This window comes from Rana temporaria, chromosome 9, assembly GCF_905171775.1.
Source record: "Rana temporaria chromosome 9, aRanTem1.1, whole genome shotgun sequence".
NCBI lineage: Eukaryota > Metazoa > Chordata > Amphibia > Anura > Ranidae > Rana > Rana temporaria.
This window is the reverse complement of record NC_053497.1, coordinates 104,787,255-104,808,725: the sequence shown is the minus strand read 5'-3', so window position 1 is coordinate 104,808,725 and position 21,471 is coordinate 104,787,255. Positions and strand designations below refer to the sequence as shown.

The window sequence follows — 21,471 nt, the reverse complement described above, 5'->3', positions numbered from 1 at the left end:
TACATGTTCTTTCCAGTCTACACAGAACTACCTCCCAGTCTTACTGCATGAGTACACTCCATCGACTACACGTATACCCTTGTCTTGGCCCAAGGGGCACTGGGCCCTGCACCTCCCACATTCCCACCCTTCCAGCCGCAAACAGTAACCCATAGCTCATGCACGTCTGATTGTTACGTTGTGCATGTTTCTCCGTCTTCTAGCCATCTATCCCATACACTGGAGAACTGCGGCCTGCCCCAGTGCGTGTATATAAACTTTCTGTATGGCAGGGTGTTGTTCACCTCCCTTTTCCAATCCTGTAGGGTCGGGGCAATTGTTCTCATCCATACCTTAGCCACCACTTTTCTAGCCATGACGGAGAACCCACTTTTAATTGTATATTCTTTTTTTGGCATGGAGGTTTCTCTTAAAATTCATACCAGACTCAGATGCCATTCATGGAAGTCAGACATTAAAAATCGCAGGGCAAAGTCGGATCAATCATGCAACAGTGTGAACATCACAGCCTAAAGAGAAAGTGTAGGAAACCTCAGAATTTAACCAATTTCTAAGCGGTAATTCGAGGGGAGTATGGGAAAGTCCCAAGCAAAATCTTGCAAAGGGCCAGGCAGAACATTCAACGCCCCCTAGAGAAATGTGTTGCTAATGCTGGTGCATATGTTGAAATTTACCAAAGGTCCACGACTGGACCATCTTGTCATAGGACTTGCATCCTCTCAGTTAATGTCATTGACCTTGTAATAAGTGAATAATAAGTTGGACACATTTATGGATCACCCTGTATATCTGTTCTGTTTGTTGAAGGTTGTGGGATGTTGCCTTTTGATTGGATGGCTCTCTGACTGTAGGGAGTTGGGACGAGACACAGCATTGGCTGAATTCTGTTTTCTCTGTGGATACCATCAAATGTTCTGGTTTTCAAAAAACACAGGGCAAAGTGTATGCTTCCCTCCTTCCTTCCCTTTTTTCTTTTTTTTTTTAATAGAGTATTATTGGCCACATTGAAAATCCTTAATAGCCACTCTTGGCTTTACTGTGTTATGTGTGTTTTTTTTTCATAAAGTCACTAGATTTCAGAGTATGTACCAGGTAAATCGTATAGTGTGTAGTAATGAAAATGTTACTCATTTTGTTTCTGTCTTCTCAGGATTTCATGTGATTTTATTCAGGCAGAAAAAGCAATTTCCTCTGCAAGTAGCATTCTCTTGGTGTGATACTTTTGCACTGACATTTACATTTTGGGATGCACATAACCCTATATGCAGTCTAAAGCAGACTTCATATGTAAAATATCCTGTCCCTGAGGCCGAACCATTTTGTTTGGACTTGTGTCTGTGTGAAGTTTAAAGGGCTTTCCCTACCCAGCCTCAACTGTACAGTTATCAGAATGGACCACTGCTCCTTGCTGATTTTGATACTTTGCCCCCCATTTCTAGTCCTATTTGGTGTTTTGTAAGGATAGGAATCCTGGCAGTCACACAGCATGGACAAGGCAGATGTTATGGCTGAGACTCATAGTACCCTAGGCCTGTTGTAGTGGCTCTGCCTCCCCCATTTAAAATATCAAGTGACACTATAACTGTGAGGTTCAGACTTTGCTCTATTCTATTAAACCTTCCCCTTATTTTTACAATATTGTTACAAGTGGAGAACACTGTCCTGCCATTACATACTGTACAGATGGAAGAACTGTAGTTTGTCTGTTCAAGTGTGACAGAAGGTTTCTACCTGTTACCAGAGACAAATCTGTTTCTACCACTGGCTGAAGAAACACTATTACATTCAAATTTTTTATTTATTTTTCAGTAAGTTGGTTTTGTGCATCCCAGCCACCAAGTTTTACATATTCCAAATGTGTTCAATGATCTTTTTATTTTGTAATGCATGGTGCATTTTTTTTTCTGCATGCCATGCATGTATTTTTGTAAATACTTTGAGATATTTGCAGATACAGATAAAATTAGAATATAATTATATGATTTCATATCTACAGTAGAGATAATGTGCAATGGAGAAAGCATTTAGAAACCCCTCTTTACGAGAAGCATGTGCTTGACACTTTTGTGTGAATTGGGCCAAAGATCAGGCTGTATATGGTTTCACTTCGGGACAGTAATAAGCATTAAAGCTGGGTAGGATTTCGTTCAACATTTTTGTTGTAAAAACATTCATTCATTATAATCATTAGTGGGGTCAAATCGCCATTCGTTTTCGACAACAGTGACCAGAACATTTGAAGGAGGAGGATGGAAACATTTTCTCCGCTTTTCGCATGTCTAACAGTGTATGTGTTTTTCTTTTAGTGAAGTTCGTTCATTCTAAAATTAAATGTTAAAAGCAAAGTCTTTTGAAAGACTTTCAGATGTTATGACAATTTTCGTACAAATTTTTCCTAAAGAAATTTGTATAAATTGTTTGAAATTCTACTAGTCCCAGCTTAGCTCATTAAACATAGCACATACCTTTTTGTTTGTGCAACATGTTCCTGTTAGCCATTCAGGGGAGAACAGCCTGGAAGTGGCATCTAGGACAGGTAGATATCTTGTTGACTATTTTCTTGGTGAGACATCTTTTTTTTTTGTGGAACCGATCTTTCAATAGAAATGACCACTGATAAGGGATTTGTTCCTGCTTATCTGAACATTGCATTGCAGTGACTTGCTGCAATGTCACCAATCTTTAAGAAATCTCTATTTGTAATGATCAGCAATGCTAATAGCCACTAGTTAAAAATGCAGCGCTATCCCAAATTAATACTGTGCGTAAAAACACATGTGACCTATGTGTTCAAATATAAAGGCTGCAATACAAACAAAAATATAATCCAAAAACAATATGCAATTCAATCCTCATACAAAAAATGTACATGTAATTAATAAGCGAAAGGCATAGAGTGCAGTCCCACAGTCCAGACGTGTCAAATGTAAAAAACTGTGACACTCTTCAAAACAAAATATGTGCCGTGTGTCCCAAGAACCAGCTGCCTCTTCCTCCACCATGTGCCAGCCCAAATTTTTACCTTCAGTATACAGTAGATAGATCTCTTACATTACAGGAGCTCTAAAAGCACCTTAACGAAAACATCAGGGTTACATTTCTCCATATTCAGGCATCACAATCGGCCAGTATCATCGGGTTAAAAGGGACCTGCTTAATCAACTCCAGTCGTGCAAGTAACAAACAAAACGAACGCATCAAAAATTTGTGCTCTCCATTTTTTGGTTCAAAGTGCTTACAATTACATACTTACAAGATAAACGTAACAAACGGCTTTAGTTAAAACCATCCATCCATTCAGCTTAATTGTATTATTCATTCACCCGATATTGTGGATCTCACTGTCCCCCATTTACAGGGATCACCAGCCAGAAGGTGCTGGTATCTGCACAGCTTGTTAGCTGGAGGGTGCCGGTGACTTGTCGTTAAGGTTCCCCTATCGAGATGGTTCCTGTAAGGACTGCGCAGGCGCAATCCTTGCTGATGGAAATCTCCGAACCTTGGCCAGCATCCAGGCTCATTCCGTAACATCCCCGCGGATTGAAAGATGTTAAAAAAAGAGCCAGGAGGCCAAGCGAGCACAACGAGCCATCCGAGCGAAGCAAGGACGTGAGGCCGACTGGCCACTTTCCTCAAATTCCACGTCGCCCTGGATGCCGGCCGAGGTTCGGAGATTTCCGTCGGCAAGGATTGCGCCTGTGCAATCCTTACAGGAACCATCTCGATAGCCGGAACCATATTGTCGGATCACCGGTATCTACAGAGATCAAACGCCAGGGCGGAGCTTCGCTGACGCTGTCATCTCATTGGCACCCTTCGGCTGATGACCCCTGTAGATGTTCTCTCAGAGGATCCTATAAGAGCAGGAGAGTGAAGAGATGCAGCCGGGTAGGGGGACGACGACGACAAATGGTGAAACATTTTTTGATCTTGATGCAGGGAATGCATTCAAGTAAAAAGCATTTAAACTATTTTAATTCTAAATGGCTAAAGAATAATACAGCTCTGTAATCCAAATGCATCACTAAAACTGCCTCCTCCCAGCAGAGACTTGGCAGCCTTTCTACATTCTAATTTCCAATGTAAACACCAAGGAGATGGTCTGGTGGGGGAGTGGGATTGGCTAAGCGATGCGAGAATTTGAACCTCTTTAGTGCCTCTGCTATGAGGATTAATTTTGTCAGATTGCCTTCCGCTACAGAGGTCAGTGAGGGCTTGTTTTAAAGCTCATTTACTGCTAGCTGAAAATAAAACCTTGTCCATATTCTACATGTTCACTTTTAGGGCTGCATGTATATGCAGTAGAAGTGCAACTCCCTGTCCCTTCTGCTTTACCTGGCACAACCTGGGCACATAACACTTATCCTGTCTGCATATTTGTTGGATTTTGGCATTGCGATGGACTGGCAACCAGACTGAGCTATCCTACCGGTGACACAAAGAAATGTCAGTAGTGCAGTTTGATTGTGCTTGGTCACAGTTGTTGGGTCTTAAAATATTTCCCCATGAAAGCATTTTGCTGAGCTGTGGTTATGACATTTAGACTGCCATGTCTAAATAGTTCATGAATCTTGTATCTTGTGTCTGTATCAATGTTACTATGTAATATTAAAGTTGCTCATGAGATGGCAGTTTAAGCAACTGTACGGTAGATCAGTGATCGTCAACCTTTCGGACCATTAAACTCACAATTTCGAATCCCGTGGACCACTAACATGAATTTTGCACGCCTTTATAAACCCATTGCTTTGGCTCTCTTCCCCCTCCACCTGGATTACACAGCTGCTTTTTAAACACCGTGCTCTGTCTCTCTGAACACCCCCCACCCAGCACTCTGCACTTTGCATCACACTGCTGCCTTACACATTCTCCTGGATGGATCTCGCCTCCTTATCCAGCCTTGTGTTCGAGTTCCGTGCTCCTTTCCACAGTCTGTGATCAGCACTGCCATTGGAAAGTCCCCTCCTTCACTTCCTGCTCTCTGCACTACTCCTGGCACCTCCCTCTGAGTTGACAGGAGCCGGAACTACAGAGGAGGCATTGGGTATCAATGCCTGCTGACAGTATTGACTTTCAACACATTGACAACAACACTGGAAACAACATCGGGGAGTATACATCCGCCACAATGTTGATTTGTGACAGAACCTCTGGGGATTGCCATAATTTTCTCGTGGACCATCAGTGGTCCAGACCACTGGTTGGCGACCGCTGCTGTAGAACAGTCTGTGTGTGAAATTGAATGCTTTTCTCTGAGTATGCAGAGAACAAACTCCACTAGTGCTGCACCACATCAGGATAGCAATATCACTTGACAGAGTTCTTTCTGTGAGATCATTGGTCAAAGAGTGTGTATGCTGATGACGAATAGACATCTTGACTGTAACAATCCAGCGTTTGTGTTGGTCTCAAATGTGGGCACTCTTACTGTATTGTCTCCTTGTCCATCTTCTAACAATCTGTCACCTTTTCTTCCCTACTTCATCCAGCTTGTGTCCTGATGTGTCAGTGCCTTTCTTCTTTTGAGCTTGTACGCCTGTGTAAAGGTAGCCCCCATGTTACTTTAAGGTTTAGTACGCTCCTTGTTTGTGGCTTTTTCTGTGCCATCCTTTGTGTTTGCATGAAATCTCATTCACATTTTCTGTCCTGTTTCCTCCTGTAGCTCTGCACTGTGATTTCTCCAAGAGGGGGTCTGCATGCCATGTGTGAGGTACACCGTCACTATGTATGTGACAAGCTGTGCAATGGTGCTTTATGTGGCCAACCTGTAAGCCTCAGCAGTATATATAGGGCGTCTCACAGCTAAAACCTTTATGTAAATTCAGGATATTTATAGAATTGTTTGTGACTGCCCGCGTTGTTTGTACTTTTTAACCCTACATGTGTCACGTGTCCATATTATTTAGATGTAGTTAAGTTGATGGAAGCAGAGAATATAATTGCCAAAGAAGAATTCCAGTCTGCATAAAAACTCAGTTTAGACTGTTCACTGAAAATTGATACATTTTCCCCAAGTCCCCTTTTCCTTTATTTCGTTGCCGCCATCTTCACATTTTTGTTTTTGTCATATTCTGTACACCAGGCACATTTTTAAATTTGGGCGCACAATGGGAATACCTAGTTAACTGCAGAAATAAGCAAGGGATCACATGAGCGTCAGCAATCTTTCATACAAAGCAAGCAGCTCTGACCATGTCTTGTTCAGGCATCATACAAAGTCATCTTGTTTATGCACAAGGAGAAGGGTATTCAGGCAGCAAACAAAGTTTATGCCAGGCCCGGGGGCAGGATTATAACACATTTTATTTTGGTTTCAGAAAATAAAGGGTGGGGGTGGGGGGACACTGAGGAAAAAATAATTTGTAAGTAGAATGTAGTCATTAACACTGATACCTTTTTTTTTACTTTTTTTTGTTTCTGACTGGATTTCTTCTTTCCATTATTCTATTTTCTATAAACTATCATTTGATTTGTGCCCTCCCCATCAGCTCTACTTTGAACTCTCAGATCAGTGAGGTGTTTTCACTCTTTAGACCACTAAATCCCCAAATATATACTTCATCGTCATATGGCATGTTCTATGTGGTGTATGTGATGTGTTCTGCCTGCCCCCCATTATTCTGTGCCTGTCTGTGGAGCATTTTCAAAAATTCCCTAATGTATGTCCCCCAAAAATGAAAAATAATTGGATGTTTCCTCCTGTGCAGCTGAAGCAGAAGACCCTGGAGTTAACCCGTGCCTGCCAGAAGCAATATGAGCTGGAGCAAGAGCTTGCCTTCTACAAGATAGATGCCAAGTTTGAACCGCTAGGATATATGAGATCAGAGGTAGGTAAACATGTTTTGTAGCTGTAAAAGCTCTTGGATCAGGGATGTCCAACCTCTGGGCAACGGGTGGCATTCGGCCCGAGACCGATATAAATGTGGCCCAATACAAAATCATAAACCCCTTATTTTTTTCTTTTCTTGTAAAAACGTGTTTGCACTTCGACCCCTTACACAGTGAGGCGCTTTGCAGGCGCTATAACACTAAAAATAGTGCCTACAAAGTGCCCTGAAAGAGCCGCTCCTTTCACTCCAGTGTGAAAGCTCGAGGGCTTTCCACACTGGAGCGGTGCGCTGGCAGGACGGTAAAAAAAGTCCTGCTAGCCGCATCTTTGAGGGCCCCTGCCCATTGAAATCAATGTGCAGCGCTGGTGGTTTTAACCCTTTTTTGGCCGATAGCGGCCGAATAGCACCACGAAAAGACGGTAAAGCGCCGCTTAAAATAGCGGTGCTTTACCGCCGACACCCTCACCACCCCAGTGTAAAAGGGGCTCTAAGTGAAAACATGCAGCCGAAGCAAAATTTTACAGTGTCTCTTTATTGGACTTTTATACGTTTTTTTTTCCCCAAAGAGTCATAGCCCACTCTTCACAATCGCACCTTATTCATGTCATCAGTTTTTGGCAGCACCTATTATTAAATAATAAATAATTGTTAATAATATTATTATTCAGGATTTATACAGTATAGCGCCAACAGTTTGTGTGGCACTTTACAATATAAAGGGGGACATTACAATTACAACACCGTTCAATAGAGAGGGAATAGGAGGACGCTGCTCGTGGAGCTTACAATCTAAATATTTGTGAACAACTATTTTCAAGGATGAAGTACACAAAGGGCAAAATTGTAACCAAAATATCTGATGAGCACATTGGGAATTCATTGAGAATTGCTACTGTCGGGAGAGCGTAACCAAGCGGATCCATGGCTCAGGTCTGCAAGGATGCAACCTGGTCTTTAGTACATACATTCACTAAAAATTCTATCAGTTAGATGTAAAGGGGCATGAGGACATCGCCTTTGGGCACAGTGTGCTGCAGGCTGCGGTATAGGTCCTCACTTCTGATGGCGCCCTGCTTTATTTGGTGTCTCCCTCCCCTCAAGGGAAATTGCTTTGGGACATCCCATATAGTTATTACTATCCAGCTTTGTGTCCCGTGATGTACGAAAAAGAAAGTAGGATTTTTATAACAGCTTACCTGTATAAACCTTTTTCTTGGCGTACATCACGGGACACAGAGCTCCCACCACTCTTCTTGGGATACTTATTGCTTTTCTACAAAGACTGCCCAAGACTTCCTGTCTTGGGTATGCCAGTGTCCATCACCTGAAGGTAGGCCTATAACCCATATAGTTATTACTATCCAGCTCTGTGTCCCGTGATGTAATCCAAGAAAAGGATTTTACAGGTAAGATGTCATCAAAAAATAAATATATAAAATCTCATGTGTTTGTATAATTAATAAGGTCACAATGTACATCCTTTAGGGAATTGCAAAAATTATGATTGCAGTAAAAACTGGAACTAATTTTGCAATACACTTTGGTCATTTAGGAGTGAAAAATTAGCTGACCAGAAGTGTTTGTGAAAAAAATGCTTATCCTCAAAAACGCTTTTTCAAGCTCAGAGGCGGTAAAAGCAGTTGTGTTTTTTTTTTTTTTAGCTGCAGTGTGCATGACCTAATTTTGAGATTTTTCAAGCTGTGTTTGATGCCATTGCCTGAACATTTAGGCCCCTTTCAGACTGGGGCGGGAGCCGCGGTGGCGGTATAACGCCGCAAAAAATAGCAGCGCTATAACCGCGGGGATTGCCGCGGTAATCGACCGCTAGCGGTGCGGTATTAACCCCCGCTAGCGGCCGATAAAGGGTTAATACCGCCCGCAATGGGCCTCTATAGAGGCGCATTGCGGGCGGTATTGCCGCGGTTTTCCATGGGAAGGAGCGGTATACATGCCGCTCCTCTCACCGCTCCAAAGATTTTTTTATCTCCCGCCAGCGCATCGCCTCAGTGTGAAAGCCCTCTGGCTTTCACATTGAGTCTGCAGTGAAGGAGTTTTTCAGGCGGGATAGCAACGCTATTTTTAGCGCTGTACCGCTTGAAAAACTCCTCAATGTGAAAGTGGCCTAAGTATGGTGAAAATATAAGCGTCTGGATCTGGAAGAAAAGATTGTGGTGTGGGTAAACTTAAGATGGTAGAATGGAAGAACAGTCTCCTCTATCAAACGTTGTACAACATGAGTATGGCTGTTCCCAGGCCCCAGAGGACAGAGGGCCTGCATGTAACACACGCACACACATTTTTCCCTGCCATGTGCTCCCATTACTTGCGATGAAGAATGAAGCCTCTTTCTCTTTCATATCTCTGCTCCCTAGAATGTGAAAATAATATTTTATGAAAATATACCCTCCTTAGGGCCAAACAGGCAAATACTTTATTGTGAAAGTGTTCCCAGTTTTCTTTTCCATGGCCCCCATAACTTTTCAGTTTTACTTCTAAATACCACAGTAGCTAAAAATTACAATATGCAAATGTCTGTACACTTGTAGGAAATGGACGCAGAGGAGACTCCTGGTGAAAGTCCTTACATTGGAAAAGCCCGCTATAAGAGGAACCTGTATGCTCAAGAGAGTTTTATCCCTGACCGCACACAACACATGCAAATGGGAAAGATTGAGGTGGATGGAGATGACCAGATTAAAAATCAGCAAATCCGTGCCCGGATCCATACAACACTTGATGTAGATCTGAATGAGAGGGAGAAGAATATAGAGACAGGTAACATTCTACACAGAGATGTCAAGCCTATTATAACAATTAGTGGTGTCATTGTATGTCTAACCTGCACTGGAAAAGTGTTCACAGTTTCTCTCATTTTGTTGAAGTGAGTGAACCTTTCACTAATTTTACAAGTCTGCATTCCAGCTTTGGAAATCGTTATTGTGCGGCTCTACTTGGTACCGCACAGCCTTTTTAATGAAGGCCTTGAACTTGCTGTGCTTGCACATAGTGGCCTTACTCATATGGCTGGTCTTTTAACCCCCAGAAGGGGTTAAAAAGGGGTTATAAAGCACCCACTTAGTGCTGCTTTCAAATCGCTTTTAAGGCGCTTTGAAAGCCACGTCCATTCATTTCAAGGGGTGGTGGAGGAGCGGTGTACTGCAGAACAGGCAGCTTACAGGCGCAAAGTTTATCGCAAAAACGCCTGTAAAGCGCCTCAGTGTGAAAGTGGCCTATGGCATTGTTGGCTTCAAACTAGTTGCCTCTCTCCTTTAAAATACTGGTCCAATGTGGTTTAATTTGATTATCTGCCCTTCCTACTACATTTAAATATAATTTGGTGTAAAATGTATTTTATTTTGTGTGTGTGTGTGTGTGTGTGTTTTTTTTTTCAGCACAAGTAAAGTTGTCCGAACTGCAACAGGAAATAGTAAATTCAGAGCAGCAGATCCTAAAGGCAACTGAAGAACTGAAAGAACTGGAGGATGCTGTGGCTCAACGGAAGGTTAGTGAGTCACAGAAACTGCTTCGTTGCCTTGTCTTTATATGTATTTTACTTGTAATATTGTTGCCTTTCTTTGAAGGAAAAGAAAAAGATTCCATTACGTGTGTGTGTGTGTGATCTGAAGTTGGGTGGTTTGAAGAGAAGGTTCTGTCACTCACAGGGAGTGCTGGGCAGCCTTGAAGGCTGCATTCACACCTTGGCGTACCTAATCGCGGCGTTTTGTCCCGCAAATTGCGGCGACAAATTGCGGCATTTTGTACCGCGATTTGCGGCGACAAAACGCCGCGATTGTGAATGCAGCCTTACCCCAGGTCCACATCTCCTACGCCGAACGCCGAAGCCGCCTGAAAAAAAGGGTCCGGGACTTGTTTTGAGCTTCAGGCGTGCAGCGTTTCGGCGTGGAGATGTGAACCATCTCCATAGAGAGCAATGTATACCTAGGTGTGAACAGAGCCGAAGAGTTGACTGACCAGACTTGTTAGGTGTACATTGTTGCTTGTGCCTCCTTTTAAAGATATGATCTACTTTACTTTTATTTGTGTCTTCCTTAAAGCCCTACTTCAACCAAAACATAACATTTTTAGAGAAGAGTTAAACTCCCTCTTTCTGTTCTTCCGTTATGTAAGTCCCCATTTTGGAGATATGTCTGTTGACACTGTAACAGAGTGCAGTGGATGTCATGTTAAACCTCTGTAAGGACCCTTTCACACTGATCTGGGTTTGGGGGTAAAAAAAGAAGAAAAATGCATGAACAATGTATCCCTTTAAATCCTATGGGACTCTTCACTCCAGTGCACATTGGGAGTGCTGCCTTTTTAAAAGTTCAGTATGCTGGATCTTTGGCACACTTTTCAGAAGTGCATCAAAAACGCATCTCTCATTAGTTTCTAAAGAATAGCCAGCCAATATCCAACAAACGGAGCAGACTCTTCAGAGCTTCACTTGGAACCTCAGTCTGAGGAAGTTTGTTGCCGGACCCATCTCATAGATTGGAGTACCTGGGCCCGATGTTAGACACTGGATGAACTTCTGTACTATGCGCTTATACCCAAGTCCTTCAGGCACAGCCTGCAGGGATGGACTGGCCATTGGGACCACAAGGGAGTTTCCCGGTGGGCCGATGGCTCAGTGGGCCGGCTTCAGTGACAGCGGACTGCTGCCCCCCTCCACTCCTCTGTCTCTTCCTCCCTGCAGCGCTCACCTGGGGGTAACAAAGAAGCAGGGGGAGGACCAGAGGAGCATGGGGGGAGGGAACAGACAGCTGACTCAACAGCTATGGCCTGGGAGTTTCTCACTTCTGCCTAATCTTGAACCATAAGGGGGGCACCGAACTGATTTGGGTGAAATAATGTCTAGCTTCCCCACTGGTATCGCCTATAAGAGTACCAGTACCAGCAGTTCTACTCTAATAAAGTAGAACGGCTAGTGAAAGGGGAGAGGGGGCTTGGGTGGCGGGGGGGCGGTGCGGGAGTTGTCTGGCCGCCATGGGAGAGACCTGTCAAAGTGGGCCAGTCTGGATGAAGTCCAGGGCCAAATTTCTGTCCCGGTCCATCCCTGGGCACAGGGGAAGCCCTCTCATGTCTGCATGAGGGTGAGGGTCATTGGTCTAGTGGTTACCACCTTTAAGGCTGTTCCATATACCCATTTTTACTCCAGATCATTGCAACTCACTATTCTAGCAGTATGGAACAAACCGATACAGTCCTTGAACCATCCCATACATCAGACATTCAAAGCCAGGCTCCCCATAGAGTGGTAGATCCAACCTAGAACTTTAGTCAGGGAAGCAGTTTCCTCCAAGAATATGGAAGGTTCTCACAACAGATGCCAGCCTGTTAGGATGGGGAAAAGTCCTGGATGTTCGCTCAGTGCAGGGGACTTTATCGTAGGAATATAAGAGAGGGGAGAGGGAGGAAATTATCGGAGGATTATAAGAGAGGGGAGGAGCAACTACGATATACTGTGTAGCATTGTTTTATGTTGGTGTTTGTCTGAATTTATCACTTCCTGTTTCTCCTCAGTAAGCTTGCCCCCATCATCCAAGCTGTTTTGGCGGGGGGGGGGGGGTTAGTCAGCCAGAACAGCTTACTGAGGAGGAACAGGAAGTGAGAAATTCAGACAAAGAAAAACATTTTTTAGAAGGGAAATCGAAGTAAAATGGTAAAATGTTGGGTTAACCTAGCAGAACCCCCCAGTGTACTAGTATTTCAGGGGGACAATTCAAGCTGGCAATCAGTCTTTTCATTCTCCATGAAGGTAACAGAAGGAACTGGGTTCTCTGAAGGTGTTGGAATGCTGCACAAATAGCCTGTCACCTATTTTATATTTACTCTGTTGGATTTTGTCATCTTTTGCAAGTATTTATCGGGTGCCGATATTCACATTTTTTTATCGGTCAGAACTGTACCGATATTGGTCCAGATTTCCTCCCCTTGTCCCCAACCAGTTCTCGCTACAGTCTCTGAAGCCGCCCCCTCCTCCACTCCTGTCACGCCGCCCCCCTCCCTCCTCTCCTGTCATGCTGCCCCCCCTCCTCTCCTGTCACGCCGCCCCCCCTCCTCTCCTGTCACGCCCCCCCCTCCTCTCCTGTCACGCCCCCCCTCCTCTCCTGTCCCGCTGCCCCCCCTCCTCTCCTGTCACGCCGCCCCCGCTCCTCTCCTGTCACGCCGCCCCCCTTCTCTCCTGTCACACTGCCCCTTTCCTGTCACTCTGCCCCTCTCCTTTTTTTTTTTTTTTTTTTTTTTTTTTTTTTTTTATACATTTGTTTTTATTTGCTTTTCTTAATTCAGTGATTAACAGATACAGTTGGCCTAATTACAAAGTAAGACAATGAAAAGAAAACATTAACCTTGTACCGTGTGGAAGGAAATTCTATTGCGTTAATACAACAGGGCTTGCCTTCTTCCCAATGTTCCCCCTTGTGTCTATTGCCTTGTGTCTCCCTGCCCCCCCTCCCTCCCCCAATCCTAGAGAGCGTGCAGCCACCGTCGCTTCCTGTCCTAAGCGACGAGTGCGTCAGTCTGGTGAACTCAATACCTCATTGAGTCCTTGGCGGGGAAAGTCTGGCTGCGGAGCGTTTTAGCTGGGGCCCCCCCTAGAAGTCTCCTCGTTGGAGATGACTTAGCAGTTGGACCGCAGTGATCCCTTATTGGTAGAGGAGGTGGGGTCCCGGTGAGCCAGGGCATCTCCGCCACTAGCTCCCCCCACAAGGATCTCTCAGCCAGGGTCCCCACAGTCTCACAAATTTCCCATAGTTCCCTTGTCTGGTAAAACTCACTCTTTCGCTGGAGATGGTTAGGTTAATGGTCGCTACCCAATTTTCTACAGATGGGGGGGGCATGTGCTTGCCATTTTTGAGCTATTATCTTGCGTGCCTGGAATAGGCATCTCCGTATTGTTTCCAGGTTACCAGGTGGAACTTGATTGTCCTCCATGCATCCTAGCAGGCAGGTCATCGCAATTGGGTCGAGGGAAGATCAAAAAACCCTATTGATCCTCTCAGTTATCTCCCTCCAATAGGTGTAAAGCTTGGGGCACCTCCAAACCATGTGTAGGAAATCTCCTTTAGCCCTACATCCTGGGCATTCATTGTTTTGCCTCCACCCTAATTTGAACAATTTTTGGGGGGTATAATATACCCTGTGCAATAAGAACAGGTGGGACAGTCTCTGTGCTGGAGCTATCGAGACCAAAACTCCTCGATGCAGGATCTTGTCCCACTGTTCAGGGGTTACTGTCCCGACGTCCCTTTCCCACCCTTCTCTGCTCTTATTGGGGCCCGCTCTACTTATTGCTTTCACCCCCAGAATGGTGTACATTGTTGAAATTAGGCCTTTCGTTGTTCTTGCCTTGATTAATCTGAGGAGGGCGGGAATTTGGGTCCAAATAAGTGCCTGTGAGGCAAATTGTGATTGGATGTCATGGCGCACCTGAAGATATTTATAAAATGTCTTATTTGGAATGTTATATTCCCTTGTCAGATCAAGGAATGATTTTATGGTATCTCCCTCGAACAGGTGTATTAGCCGGTTTATATCCTGACTCTCCCACTCCCCTGGTTTCTCTATCTTCATTACTTCCTGTAAATTTTTGTTACTCCATAAGGGAGAAAATTCTGTTACCCCGACATACCCCAATAGCACCTTTGCTGTCTGCCATATTTTGCTCACCAATTTTGTCGTCGGGCATTTATAGAAAAAAAAGTCTGCCTCTAAGGCTTCCACGAGTAACCTATGGGGATTCCCTGTTAGCAGCAGTCGGCTGTTGGGATTTTCTGGCTCTGTGGTTCCACAACCCGCCAGATGTTGCAGCTGAGCTGCCACAAAGTATAGTCTTGGGTGTGGAACCTCCATGCCCCCCTCTTTTACAGGCAGTTGTAATGTTTGTAAGCTGATCCTGGCTTGACCCCCCTTCCATATTAGTTCTCTGAATAGCGTCTCTATTTTCTTAAACCACGTTTGCCCTAGCCAGATCGGAGAGTTATGGAGCAGGTATAGTATCTGTGGCTGCCATATCATTTTTATTAAATTGCAGCGTCCTGCTACCGACAGCGGTAGACGTTTCCATATATCACATTTTTGTTTTAATTTAAGTAAGAGTGGGGAAATATTGAGGTTTGCATATTGCGTGACATCCTTCATAACCCAAATCCCTAGATATTTTAGTTTGGTGACCACACTCAATTGTGAGATGCCTGGGAATGTCTGGGGACCGAGTGGATCCAATGGTAACAAGGCAGATTTTTTCCAATTGATAGTAAGGCCTGAGAACTGTCCAAATTCCCCGACCATTTTCATCACTCTGTCTAGTGATATTCCCAGGTCCCCTAGGAAAAACAGAACATCGTCTGCGAATAATGCAATCCTGTCTTCCCCCATCTGCCTTCCGAACCCCCTTATGTCCGCCCTCGACCTAGCCATAATAGCCAGGGGCTCCATAGCAAGGGCAAACAAAAGGGGGGACAGAGGACACCCCTGTCTCGTCCCTCTCTCCAAGTGGAACACTTCTGACAACTCGTTGTTTATTCTAACTTTAGCTCTTGGTTCCCTATACAGTAATCTAACCCAGCTAATGAAGAGAGGTCCGAAGCCAAAATTTTCTAGCACTTTCCATAAATACGTCCATTCTAGGCTATCGAAGGCCTTTGCCGCGTCAAGTGACAGCACCGCTCTAGAGCCCTCGTTGTCTATTGGTGCCTGTAAATTCAGAAAGAGCCTTCTAATGTTAGTGCTAGTTGCTCTACCTGGTATGAAGCCTGACTGGTCTGGATGGACCCTCTCCTTTAACACTGCCCCCCTCTTGTCCTTCTGTCCTTCTGCACACCACCTGTGACACTGCCTCCCAACTGTCCCTCTGCCCCCCCCCCCCCCCCGTTGGTGAGCCTCAGGCTGCTAGGTTGACTAGCAGAGGTTGCTCAGGGTACCGGTGGTGAAGTCTGTTCAAGGAGTCCAGGGATGGGGAGGATCCATCTGCATGAGTCCAGGGATCCGGTGAGTCAGATGATGGGGATGTCTGTCTGCACACATTACAATCTGCATAGGGTCACATGACTGCTCTGTCCATGAATGAGCACAGAACTCATTTTTCATGTGGCCGGACTGGCACCAACATATACATACGCACTTATATATATACACACACTCAAATTTACATTTTGGAAAGCATTCTTACTTTAATATCTTTTCTTCACACCTGACTACATTTTTTTGCACAGTTACTGTACTTGTATACAGGGCCGTCTTTAATATGGTTTGGGCCCTGGGCAAACATTTTTTTTGGGCCCCCCTCCAGCTTATTTTGGGCCTGGCTGGTTCACATGTATGTTTTGGCGGCCCTCATTTGTATAGGCACAGCAGCCCATTGATTTGAATGGGCTGCCATGCCTTCGTTTCCTGCAGAAAAAAGGTGCATTCAGCATTTTAAAAATACAGTTGCCTTGAAATCCATTCTGCTTTTGCACCATGCTACTTACCTGCAGTTCTTGCGCACACAAACGCACTGTGTTTTTAAAAGCGTGACCTAAACGTCTAAAAATGCAGCAAGTTTGACAGTGCGGGAACTGCAGATAAGTCACAGCAGACAGCAGAATGGACAGACAGTGCTGTATTTCAGTGCTTGATGGGCATAGGCGTGCCGTGTGTGCAGCCTATTACATGAGGCATGCGCTTTTCTTTGCAGGAAACACAGGCATTGTCGGCCCATTCAAATGAATGGGCTGCTGTGCCTGCGCAAATGTGGGCCGCCAAAACACATACATGTGAACCAGCCAGGCCCAAAATAAGCCCATCAAGCAGTTAAATACAGACAGTAATGCCATGTGCTCTGAGGCCTTACTCAGCCTGGACTGCAGGTCTGGTCTGTGATTTAAAGAGTTCCTCTATTTTACACATGGCATGGCATGGGGTCCCAATGGTGCTAAAGCAGAATGGACAGGCGGTGCTGTGACCCCCATGCCATGCCATGTGTAAAATAGAGGAACTTTTTAAAACACTGACCAGACCTGCAGTGAATCATGAAATATTATAAAGACTTTGGGCACACTCTACAGAAAACTTCTATTTACAATATATAGATTAGCAAACAGTGACATACCTTGAGGAGCAGGACATGAAGAAGTCAGCCTCGGGAAGAGCAAACTGGGGATGTTATAAAATCACATTCTAATTCACTTTTATATACAAGCAGCACCCAGTGGCAGGAAGGCAGAAGTGCACGTCTAAAGGGAAGCCAGGGGTGCTGTACATTTTTTAAACACTGGGAAGGGAAGCAGTACTGTCACTGGCTGCCTGCCGCTGATGATTTTCAGCCTGATTTGTGGGCAGCACAGGGGCTTAACGGGCGACAGGGCCGCCATCAGGAATTATGGGGCCACTTACACAGCTTCAGGCATGGGCCCCCTGGAGCAGAGAACCGGGATGGGGGGGTGCTGCCGCCTGAAATTGAGAAGCAGGGGGGGGCTGCCGCGAATTTAAAAGCGGGGGACCCTTTACAAAAAAAGAAAGAAAGAAAGAAATAAAGAAAAATATATATAAAAAAAGGGGTGTAGCCATCCGGGGCCCTGGGGACCTCTGGGCCCTTTAATAAAAAGAAAAAAAGAAATAAAAAATATATATAAGGAATATATTTTAAAAAGAGGGTTGCCATCTGGGGCCCTAGGAACCTCTGGGCCCTTTAATAATGTTTTTTTAATAAAAATAAATTACAAAAAAAATAGGGTTGCCATTCAGGACCTCTGGGCCCTTTAATAAAAAATAAAAAAATATATATAAAAAATAAACATTTATAAAAAAAAGGGGGGTTGCCATCCAGGGCCCTGGGGACCTCTGGGCCCTTTAATAAAAAAAAATATATATAAAGAAAAATAAAAAAATAAACATTTATAAAAAAAATAAAGGGTGTTTGCCACATGGGGCCCTGGGGACCTCTGAGCCCTTTAATAAAAAAAATAAATATATATATATATATATATATATATATATATATATATATATATATATATATATATATATATATATATATATATATATATATATATATATATATATATATATATATATATATATATATATATGTTTTTTTATAAAAAAAAAGGGGGGTTGCCATCCGGGGCCCTGGGGACCTCTGGGTCCTTTAATAATAATAATAATAATAACATTTATATAATATATAAAAATAAAAGAAATAAAGAAATATATAAAAAAATTTTTTTTTTATAAAAAAAAGGGGGTTGTCATCCGGGGCCCTGGGGAACTACGGGCCCCTGGGGACCCCCAGACCTCTAAAAAAAATTGTCCCTTTAATAAAAAATAAAATAAAAATATATTAAAAAAAATTGTCCCTTTAATAAAAAATAAAATAAAAATATATTAAAAAAAATTGTCCCTTTAATAAAAAATAAAAATATATTAAAAAAAAATATTTTTTTTATTTAAAAAATAAATAAAAAAAGGGGGATTGCCATCTGGGGCCCTGTGGGCCTCCGGGCCCCTGGGGACCTCCGAACCCCTAAAAAAAAAAAAAAAAAAAAAAAAAATTTTTTTTTTTTTTTTTTTTAAAGGGGGTTGCTTTGGGCCCCCAACAGTGACAGGGCCCAGGGCACCTGCCCCATTTGCCCTGCGGTAAAGACGGCCCTGCTTGTATACAGTATCTGGCATAAAATGTGTGTGTGGTACTTGTACCAAGCAGAAACTAAACTCCATTCTGTGGATATGTTGTCCCTTGTTTTCTTACTAAAAAAAGTAAACAAAGTGTGAATTTCCATTTAGATCTTGGAGACCGAAAAGGAGAAACTTCGTCAGCAGCTAAGCCGTAAAATCCAGTTGCTGAATGAGCTGCGTCAGGAAGCTCAGGAACTGGAGAAGCAGATGGATCACCAGCGGAGGGAGATGGATAAGAAATACACAGAGCTGGAAGAACTGCAGAGGCATCTTGACTCTCTCAGCCCCCATGATCCTCGACATGTGAGTGTTAAGTGATCTACACATAGATTAACTGCTTGTCTACTGGAGCAGTGTTTTAATTTTTTGTACACATGTTAAAATCCTGCATTTGTTTTGTAAAGATTTTTTGGGGTAAAACAACAAACCTTTTATACTTGCCTGCTCTGTGTAATAGTATTGCACAGAGGCCCTGAACCTGGGGTCCCTTGCCTGTTGGTGTCCCTTGCCGGCTAGAATCCCCTGCTGGCGCTCTTGTCTTCTCCTTTTTTATGTGTGCCACCATAGCAAGATGTTAGCTTTGATGGCACACCTGTGGGCTTGCTCATAGGTGGAGCTGTGTATGTGTCCGTAGACACACACAGCACAGCTCGGCCTTGCCCATTGCTCCCTCACAGGATTTAATTGACAGCAGCAGGCGCCAATGTCTGGTGAAATGAGAAACACAGACTGAGGAGCTGCTGCAGACGGGCACACCACTGGATCGAGATAGGACTTGGGTAAGTATTCATATAGTTTCTGAAAGCAGAGACCTTGGAGAACCAAGTGGTGGCAGTTGCAATTTTTTATGTTTCACAATATTTTTGGCGCTATTTATCAAACCAATTTTTTGGAGATGATGCTTAACATTTAAAGGGGACCACTGAAGTTACCAAGAGAACATGTCTTACCTGGTCCTTTTTGAGCATGCATCAATTAATGTAATTTAAAGAGCGCTTTGTGACCTGTATATTTTTACAGGTCCACGTGCCAGGTGAGCAGGCATTTCTATTGGTGGTGGAGCACGGATTGCAATTTTTATTTCACAAAGGGATTCTCACAGCATTTTGTTTCACAGTGGACATTCAAGTGTTACATTTTATTAGTTATCTGATTTGAGTTTTTCAGTTTGGGGTGGAGTACTGTTCTGTATGTAATCACATTTGTAGTTTGAGTGTGCACTTTTATTTGTGGTGTTTTGAGTAGGAGAACACTTTTTTTTTTTTTATTATTATTTCTTTTTTTATTATATTGCTTATAAGTTATACATATATTTATGTTAATTTGAGTAACGCAAAATGTATTACTTTATTTGGCGCGGGAACACATGTTGTGTTTGCTGCAGCTCTGTGTTTTATTTGTTTTGGTTTTTATTTGTAGCGTTAGGTTTTGGCAGCGCAAAACAAGTAATTTTCATATGTTCTGGAGTTTTGTTTTAATTTTCCTATATTTGCGGAATATTTTGCATGCTACTTTCCAACGAACTTCTCTGAATCTCTAAATTTTACATGTGTTTTAACTTGCCATGCATAAATATCATTATCATCGTTTTAGGTCTCCCTATATTCCTTTTTTAATTTGTACTTCTTGATCTATTTTATCCGACCTCCTTTGTAAATTACCATTAAGTTTTTTTTAAATTCCGGAAGCTGATTTAGTAGGCTCCAATTCCTTTTAATTCTCATCCTATTTTTGTCCTTAAAGGGTATGTAAAGGAATTTTGCCTCCACTGTGCGGATCATTTTGCATAGAGTGGCCCAGATCCTGGTCTTCTGGGGTCCCTCGGCGGGTGTCTCTGCTCCCCCTCACAAGAACTCATCACCTTCATGCGAGCAAGCTCACATGGTGATGAGTTCTTGCGGGCGCACTCCTGTGATACAGCCGGCGGCCATAGACGCTCACTGTATCACTCGGCCCCGCCCCCTGGCGCGCCGCGCCATTGGATATGATTGAAAGCAGCGCCAGCCAATGGCTGCACTGCTTTCAATCAACCAATGAATGAGCCGAGAAGCCTGGCCGAGAAGCAAGCATGTTCGCGGCGCGGGACTTTCGAGGGATCAGTTAAGTGCTCGGGGGGGCGCTAATCCGCAGATGTTTTTTCACCTTATTGCATTAAGGTGAAAAAAGGTTTACCTTTGCAACCCCTTTAAGGGCCATTTTCATAATCTTTTGCTTTAATATTAAAACTTGTACTCTTCTTACTTTATTAAAAAAAATCAAGCCATTCACCTTCTGCTTCCTGCCTTTTGACACACAACTATGAATAAAGCCTCGCTGGATGCGTTGGCATCTCTGACATGCCCAGATTTTAGCCTGTAATAATAAAATATCGAAGGATCAGCTACTGAGTGCTGACATCTTTTTCCATTACTGCGCTCTTAAAAACATGTAGGGTGGCACTGGTGCCCTATCTTAATTGGATTAGGTGGAGGAGGTTTGAGCACTCTAATGGTTTGTGCTCGTAATTCAGAAGGTTCTGAAACCAAGGGCATTACCGGCAAATCATTATTGGCATTTTAATAAGGTCACCAATGCCACCCTACATGTTTCTCTCACTGTAAGTTTTCCTAATGTACACTGTTACACAAGGTAAAGTGTTTTTAATGAACATTGACGACTTCTATTCTGCAGATGTACCTATTTACTAAGGTTTTGACAAATCATATTCCAAATGGTGGTGTTACATTGTTTCTTTTTAGTCTCTTGGGTTCATCTGGGAAAATATATGCACAAATTTAGAGTAATAACTGTGCACCATTTACAAGGTGCTTACAATAAAACCCTCTTCCCCTCACCACCATAGAGAGACACTTATCAAGAGATGTTGACAGTATGTACAGTGTGTATTTATAAATGTACTCTTTACCACAGCACTATTGATGCACAAAATCTGGTAACCCTGGTAGATTATTTGCTTATTGGTGACAGTGGATGATCTCTATAC

General features: G+C 43.4%; 1 protein-coding gene across 2 annotated transcripts in view; it reads left to right on the top strand.

The window, feature by feature from the left end:
- Window positions 1-21,471, top strand: part of CNTRL (centriolin) — a 153,110-nt gene that overhangs the window by 22,887 nt on the left and 108,752 nt on the right. For both annotated transcript variants that reach the window (XM_040324045.1, XM_040324044.1), the window contains exons 8-11: window positions 6,708-6,827; window positions 9,377-9,605; window positions 10,223-10,332; window positions 18,597-18,791. In XM_040324045.1, coding sequence (XP_040179979.1) covers window positions 6,708-6,827; window positions 9,377-9,605; window positions 10,223-10,332; window positions 18,597-18,791 — 654 coding nt within the window. The remainder of the gene's footprint in view (window positions 1-6,707; window positions 6,828-9,376; window positions 9,606-10,222; window positions 10,333-18,596; window positions 18,792-21,471) is intronic.